This window comes from Callorhinus ursinus, unplaced genomic scaffold (genome assembly GCF_003265705.2).
Source record: "Callorhinus ursinus isolate GAN/ISIS: 27379988/994484 unplaced genomic scaffold, GSC_fseal_2.0 scaffold1, whole genome shotgun sequence".
NCBI classification, from domain to species: Eukaryota; Metazoa; Chordata; class Mammalia; order Carnivora; family Otariidae; genus Callorhinus; species Callorhinus ursinus.
The window spans coordinates 68,811,854-68,819,948 of record NW_027397063.1 but is presented as its reverse complement, the minus strand read 5'-3'; the positions used below and the strand labels follow the sequence as shown (position 1 = coordinate 68,819,948).

Sequence of the window (8,095 nt, the reverse complement as noted above, 5' to 3'; positions counted from 1 at the left end):
TGTTCACTGACTTACACCAGTCTTTCAAATGTTGACGTATTTCATTCTAAAATTCAAATAATCACATTTGTCAGTATCACCACTGATCTAACCAGGAAAGTTTTAAGTATGGGGAAACAGTTCAGTTCATGGTGGTAGATACACATTTCGAGCATTTTTAATTTTTGACTGAAAGCTCAGATTTATCTTTGGCAAAAGGTGCTGTCTATTTCGCACTGGAAATGACAGGCTCACTTTGTTTATTATTAGGAAAATGTCTGCCAAATACACAGGTTTAGACAACCACAGTGTCAGTCGTTCTTCCAGGTAAAACTGGAAAAAAATGATAGGTAAAGCTTACATCTCAATTGCGTAACTACTTTTCCTTGAGACAACTAGTCTACTTTAGTATGTGGCAGAAGTACTTTATGCACGTTTCTCACCCTGCCGGGGAATAGAAAAAAAAAAAAAAGAAAGTGTACTCGAGACTTATTTTCAGTTCAATAAAATTTAATCTAAATTTAATCAAATAAATATTTTTAACTGCTCCTTTATGAGTATTCTTAAGTAAAATTTACTTTTTAAAACAACTGTTGTTCGTGGCTGTGAAGATTACAATGACTGGGAGTCCAATTCGGTTTCAATGCCTGGATACATGCTAGCCCCACCCTTGCCCCAGTTTTACCCCTTGTGGTGTTTGCACCATCGGTTCAAATGTTAACACAGTAAAAATGACAAATAACATCTTAACATTATGGTGAATACAATTTTGACTTTGTAGACCCCTTGAAAAGGTCTCAGGGATCCCCTGAGGCTCCTCAACCATACCATGAGTACCGCTAATCTACTGGCTTCTGTATTCCTCTCCTTTAATGTTATTTGTCTTCACTAAGGGTGAAAAGAAGACCCATTCCCACTAGATCTATACTGAAGATTTGGGGAGAGAGATGAAATTTTTCTCCTTGATACCACTACTTTCAACAGTTTCATTCTTTCCTTGATGTACACATGCCATCCTCCCACAGGAGCCGGTGACTTATCCAGAGGACCAGACAACTGACACTGGCGAATTGACTGGGTCCCGAGACACAAGGCAGAGATGGAGAAGACAAGAGTGTAGAAGGAAGGAAAGCACAAAAGGAAATAAAACTCGAAGTAAAAGAATAGGCAAAAGAAACAGAGAAGACCTGAGGAGAGAAAGCAGGAAGGGAATAAAGGAAGAGAAAGATGCTAAGAGCAAAGCCAAGAAGACAATGGGAAGGGGGTCCGGAGGTGAGGGCCCTGATGATTCCCTCGGAATCAAGGGATCCGGGTTCAGCAGGACCACATCTAGCCTTGACTTTGCAAGAGTCACTGTCTTCTCTGGGTCTCACAGTTCCCCTTCTGCAAAACGAGAGGGCTGGCAGGGGAAGGAATGGTCCAGTAGGTCGCTGCACTGGGGCTCCTGGAGTCCCTGCACTCCCCAAATTGTTAGCCAACTCTCCAGTGTCTGCAGGTTTTTGCCTAGGGCAGGGCGTGGCTTGTTGTCATCAGTTACTCAAAGGTGTCTTTACCAAATTGTGTGAAGACCCACTTACATGGATGGTTTATGATCTTTTCTAACCCTAAAACTTTATAATTCTTGCACGGAAGGGGACCCTGGACACTGATACTAAAATTGTTTTCTGGCTCTAGAGGTTCACCTTTATTGTCTTTTTTGACCCCGAGCAAAATTCAGTATGAAGTCTCCGGCCTCTCTAATGATCTGTTCTCTCCTACATAGAGAGGGGGTGGGAAGGAGGAGCCGTCGCTGGGAGTCTTGAACCCTTGTCACACTGCATGTAGTGCCCAGCAGGTAGGACAGGTGGGAAATCAGAGTCCGGGGGGCCGCGGAGCCGAGCGCCTGCGCGCGGTGTGCAGGCAAACGGAAAGGGCTTCGTTCTGCATGCAGAGCCGCAGCTCCTCTGGTCTCAGCTTGTTGACTTGGTCCCAGGGAAGGAACAAAGCCGGCCAAGTGCAATGAAGGGCCGGCAGTGGAAAACCAGTGCCGCTGTCTGCTGGCAGGCAGGGCGGCCAACACCACACTCGGTCAGCTCCCCCCCGCCCCCAAGCGGCGCTCTCCTTCCCCCGCCATGGCTGGCTTTGGCAGGGCTACCAGGCCTGGGAATGCAGGAAGTTTTGGGTCACCGTGACCTCTGGCTGCTGATGCCAGATGAAATATGCCCTGGAGGTTCTCCAGGGTCACATGGTGTGTGGAGCAAGAGAGGGCGGGACTGCTCTTGTGCTGACAAAGTGGCTTTTGGCTCCAAAATGGCACCCCTTGGGGAGTAGGAGGGGTTGTGGGTGGGAAAGGGGGGGGCAGGCGAGGCAGGGGCGTGAGAACGAGCAATAGGGAGAATCAGTCTTGATCTTTTCATCCCCTTTAGCCTTCCAGGAAGCCACTTGCTCCTGGATGTGGGGGCACACCCCCAAATCTGGGGCGCAGACATTTAGGGAAGGGTTTCTGTGCGTTTTTGTTTATTTGGCAAGACGGGCGCGTTTCGAGCTCTCCACACGCTGGGCCTCAGAGCCCGATAAAGCTGGAGAGTAAATGGCGTTTGACGTAATGCTCCTCAGTAGTTCAACCACTCAAAGCGGAAAGGAAGTGGGCTTTCAGCCCCTTTCTGGGAAAATAAGGCCTCTGCCGTTTCCTTCCTGCTGAAATCTCTCTTCTCCTCAGGCTGACATGCGGTTCTCCTGAACCCCAGACTCCTAGAGGAGGCTCAGCTGTTCCAAATAAGGCCTTCACCAGAAAGCCAAAAGCGGACACCAATCTTTGGTCCCACTTAGGTTTGATGAGCCCAAATACAGTCCCTTTACCTTCGCCTGGGCAGAGGGAAGGGGCTTGGCTACTTCTGCTTTCAAGAGTCAGGAGCAGAGGCCTAAAATGGAAACAGCTGAGAAGAAAGGAGCCAAGTCAAAAACAACATCCAGCTGAAAGAGGTCAGGCCCGATAAGCAGGCTGACCACAGGCTTGAAAAAGAGGTCAGGCCCCAGGAGCCGAGCTGGAGCAGTGAGGCGTGTTTCTGCCAAGGGAAGACAATGGCCTGTGAGGTAGGTGGGCTGCGCTGTTCCATCCCACATTCGGCTTCAGTTAGCGGAGTGAGGCCTTGCTGGCTTCCCTCTCGTTCTCTGCTGACCGCTGAATTTTCTAGGCTTAGTTGAAATGGGGAGAGGAAGGGTATGCCTGAGCAACTAGAGGCGAGGAATCTTTGGGGAAAATGAAACACATCCAATCTCCAGCTCCAATCTTACCTCCTCCAAGAACCCTTGCCAAGTCACTCCCCATGGGTCTTGGCTCTACCTCTCTACCCCACTCTACTGCACTTCATATTTTGTTTCTGGTGTTTGTCTCAAACTATCACATAATAAATTACTTGGTAACGGTAATGCCTGATATTTGTACCGTGTATCTCTGTTTGCAAAGTTTAGTGCTTTGGGGACTATTAATTCAGTTGCTCTCTATAATGACCTTGAGAAATAGCTGAGTGGTTATTGATAGTCTGCTTTATAGAGAGGTAAACTGGTACAAAAAGCATAGACCTTGATTCGGTCAGGTAAGGGCTTAAATACAAGCTTTAATAACTGGCTGACTATGGGAGGTAGGACAGCTTGCTTGACCGGCTCAGGCAGCTGGTGGTGCCACCAAGAGAGATCTGGACCCCCTTCTTTGTTACTGGAGTCACTGTAGCGTCCACCAAGAGCTACATTTTTGGTAAAAGAAAATCCTGCCCTGGCACACGCAGAAAAAAAAAAAAAAAAGATTATTTTGGAGGCGTCATATTTTTTTTTTTTTTACCAACATTGTTTGGAACCCTGAGCAAATGCCATGGTTTTCTAGCATCAAAACAAGTTTATTCTAAAGTTTCTTTTGGAAATTTGAAGGCAGTGAACTCTGCCAGAGTTCACATCATAGCTTTCCTTGGCAGCTGTGCCCTTGGGTTATTACTGCTCCTCTAGGCACATCTCTGCACCCCTGTCCTGCTTTGATTCCTTTCCCTTTTCCCTTCTGCACACACTACCCTTTCCGACCCTTTGCGTTGTAACTTTGAAGCTTGCCTGTCCATGCTAACAAACTCTCTCCTACTGTTAGGCTTTTTACGGGGTTCATTCCTTACCCTCTGTCGTAAGTGGAACCTGGTCTCCCCAGGGGGACCACTTACCTGGAAGTTCTCTTATCTGGAACGCCAATACATTTTTCTTAAATCTTACCCGGAAGTAGCACAATGTGACCTTTCTCTATACCGCATGTTGCTGCTACCAAATCGTCCTCCATCTAGTTCCCTATTTCTCTTGGGCTGGGGGGAGGGGAGGGAAACAACATGGCATTTGGCTATACCATCCAAATCCTCCACACTCTCCACCCCTACTCCCCACTGCTCCACTGCCCTGTCAACCACGGACCTCTTACCCTCTCTTCACATTCATTGATTCATTGAAGACTAAGGCCCAGAACTTGTTCTCCTTCCTTCCCTAAGTCCGGCCATTATTCGAGTCATCAATGTCCAGAGGACTATCTGATTCCTTGTCTTTCAGAAATATAAAATTTCATCCTCTGACCACAAACCTCTCATTGCATCTCTTAACGCTTCATCTGTTCTCTGGTATATTTGAGTTTCCTTGTGCTATCCATGCCTACCTTCCCCCACTAACAATCCTTCTCTGTTTTCCTGTTCTTCTAACCATCCTGTCCAGCCTGGATGGCCATTCTCTTCTTGGTATCCTAAATCCCTTTCCTCGGACGTTGCACATGCTGAATCAGCTCCAGTCTCTGTTTCCTCGCTCCTGCACTTAGACCACTGGGTCAGCTGAGGGAAATCATGCCACCACATGACTTGATGCGACTCTAAGTTCACGGTTCCAACCTTTGGCCCTCAGTGACACCTGAATAGTCTTTTATGTATTGAGAGTTTGGTCCTTTTCCTATTTTTGCAACAGATATTTAGACTTTTCTGGAAATTCAATTGCTCTATCCCCTGGCTCTCTCTCAGCAAGGTACCATATTTGCTACGTCACAATGATGTTGAGGTTATCAGATGAGAATTATAGCTGGAACCATTCCTTATCTTGGCTACACCTGCTTCTGCGGAATAGGTGTCTCTTCCCCTTTCAGGTCAATTCCCTCCTGAGCTCTGGATCTCATCATATACCTCTTCCTCCTCCAGAACCTTGATCTAGCAGTTCTCTCCTGTTCCTTGTATCTTCAACCTCTTCTTCACTACTTGCTTTTCCCCTTCAGCATGGAAAACTACCCATTTGTCCTACCTTAGCAACCCACACTTATTAGAAATTACATTCCATTTACAACTCCTATAGTTGACGTTTTCTGCTCCCTACACCTACAAACCATTCAGAATATACTTAGCTATTCCTGACTCTGCTTCTCCAGCACCCACTCTTTCCTGAACCAGCCACAGTCTGGCAGCCGCCTCCACTACTCTGCATATGACCTTAAAGTGGGTAAACCCACAGATCTATTTGAGGCCCCTTTTCCTTGACCTCTGTACAATATTTGATGCTCTGTGTATATCCTGTCTTTTGGAGTTTCTCCTTCCTTAGCCTCAAGGATGGCACTTTCTTCCACTTTTCCTGTTTTACCACTTATTTTCTGTTTCCTTTGCAAGGTAATAATAACAAAAATAGCAAATATTTCTTGAGTATTTACTAATTTACTGTGGTGCATGGTCAGATATTTACATACATCTTTTTACTTGGTTGGTAGGAGCCTAGGAGGTAGGTGCTATTATTATTCACCCTTTGCAGATGATGAAGCAGGAATAGAAGTGTCTAACAGACTTGTTCAAATCATGCTACTGCTAATAAGCAACTGAGCTGGGATTTGAAGTCAGGCATTCTGGCTCCAGGGCAGGGACATAACCACCATGGACACTGCTGTCCCTATTTCCTAAAGACTTTGTTTCTGGGGTTTCAGCTTCAATCTTTCTCTTTTCTCATCCTACATACTCTTTGTAAATGAACTTGTCATCTGCTCCTATGCTCTGTTAAATCCTAATTCTGTAATTCAGGGCAAGAAATAAGAAATCCAGCTGGAGTTATTGTTAAAAAAACATTTTCCCTGACCTTTCCTTTATTTGTATTTCTTTATCTGTGAAATGGGAATAATAATTGCACCTAGCTGACAGATGTATGTAAAAAACTGATCTACCTTCATGGCCAGCAGATCACTCTCCTACATCTCGACTTAAAGGTCCCACAGGCATCTCACACTCAACAGTTTGATACTGAACTGAATGATGCCCTAAATATTTTAATATTGATGACTCCTCCCCCCTTTTGTCTGCCCAATTGTCCTATGGGTAATCTGTTCCTTCTTCTCTTGGTCCTACATATAACCTGTCTCCATGTTGAATCCTATTGATTCTAATGCTTAAATTGACTTCATTGCCTAAATCTAGGCCTTTAAACTACTGTTATTCCAAACAATTGCAGTGTTTTTCTACCTGAAATCCTTACCCCTACTTCTTGTGGTCCTGAAATAGTATTACAGAAAAAAAAAAAAAAAAAGATCGGATGATGTCTATTCTGCTCTGTCTAAAATTCTTCGATGGCTCCCTAATGCCTTGTTTTTGTTTGTTTGTTTAAATTCTCCTTGCTTTCCTGCTTTGCCTTATTTTTGATACTCTCCTAAATTTTTTTACTTCTTGCCCCAGTAATGGGAACTATTGGCAATCCTTCAAATGCCAGGGTCTCTTACAGCTCATCGTATTTATAAATGCAGCTTTCCCTACCCATCTCCTCTTTCTCTAACATTCCTTTGTTTTCAGAGACTCCATGCAGGTATCATCTCTTGCATAAATGTTTTATCCTCGTGCCCCTGGAGTACTTTGGTGTTTTCTCTGAGTTTCTGCAGCACCTGATGCACACTTCTGTCAATCAATTAATATTCCACATCGTGTTTCTTAACTTCACTTTGCCCCCAGATACCCAGAGCTAGGGTTGGTGAACTATGACCTGTGGATGAAGTTTGGCCTCTTAACCTGATTTTGTAAATTAATTTTTCTTGGAACACAGGCATGATCATTCATGTAAGTATTCTCGTGGCTGCTTTTGTGCTATAAGAGCAGACTGAATAGTTGTGACAGAATCTATATGATCCATGAGGCCAAAGTATTTACTGTATGGCCCCTTGCAGAAAATGTTTGCAGACCTCTGATCTTACATCAATTACCGTGCATTACTACAGCCAGATTCTTAGAGATGCCAATGCCTGGAGGGAGAAAGTAGATCAAGATCTTGCAGAGGATGAATGGCAAAGGAAGGGGTATTTGGATGAGTCAGATACACACTGTAGGGGCTCATGTTCCACTCAACCCTGCTGAAAATGTTGTAATCATCTATGTCCACACACATGACCTATGAAACACTTCTTAAGAGTGTTGTAAGTCAGGAACTGTATTTTTTTCATCTTTGTGTCTTCCATGTGTAGCATGATAATAAGCTATTAGAAGTTTAAAAAAGAAGGCAAGCTTAAGCAGAAAGAATTTTGCAGGACCCTGGGATATATTCATGGAATCCAAGGAAGAGGTGAACGCCCAGTCCTTGGGAAAGGCAAAGCAATGGAGCAGATATATGACTGCCACCAGCATCCAGTCTGTCTCGTGTCTCTGCTATTTTTCACTGAGCCAGCTTAGTCTTTCCTTTTTACTGTGGACTTCTCCAGCTGACAATAAGCATGGTCCTTCACAACTTCTGAACATTTCACCCTATAGTTTTCCGCCATTGACCATACTTCATCCTGATTTTCTCTTAGTCCCAAATCCCAAAATACTAAGTCAGTTAGGACTATCACTTATGGTCAGGAAGTAGGGATTAGTTGAGAAAATGAAAGTTTTTGTGATACATATTGATAGACTAGAGAAACAGGAAGGCGCCCCCCAAGAAAGTGGTACTGTTCTTTATTTCAAGATTTATTTTTATTTGAGAGAGTGTGAGAGAGAGAGAAAGAGTGAGTAGGAGAGGGAGGGAGAGGGAGAGAGATTCCTTGAGCAGACTCCCCGCTGAGCACAGAGTCTCATGCAGGGCTAGATCCCAGGACACTGAAATCATGACCTCAGCTGAAATCAAGAGTTGGCCACTT

General features: G+C 44.7%; 1 protein-coding gene across 2 annotated transcripts in view; it reads left to right on the top strand.

Annotated features, from left to right (window-relative positions):
• Nucleotides 1–2,644: 2,644 nt before the first annotated feature.
• Nucleotides 2,645–8,095, top strand: part of TPRG1 (tumor protein p63 regulated 1) — a 219,941-nt gene continuing 214,490 nt past the window's right edge. Inside the window, exon 1 of one of the 2 annotated variants that reach the window (XM_073895678.1) lies at nucleotides 2,645–3,051. Coding sequence is in view for 1 of the 2 variants with exons in the window: in XM_073895673.1 (XP_073751774.1) it covers nucleotides 3,040–3,055 (16 nt within the window). In the remaining variant the exon portion in view is untranslated. Of the gene's footprint in view, nucleotides 3,056–8,095 lie in introns of both variants that reach the window. The other variant, XM_073895673.1, reaches the window with a different exon arrangement.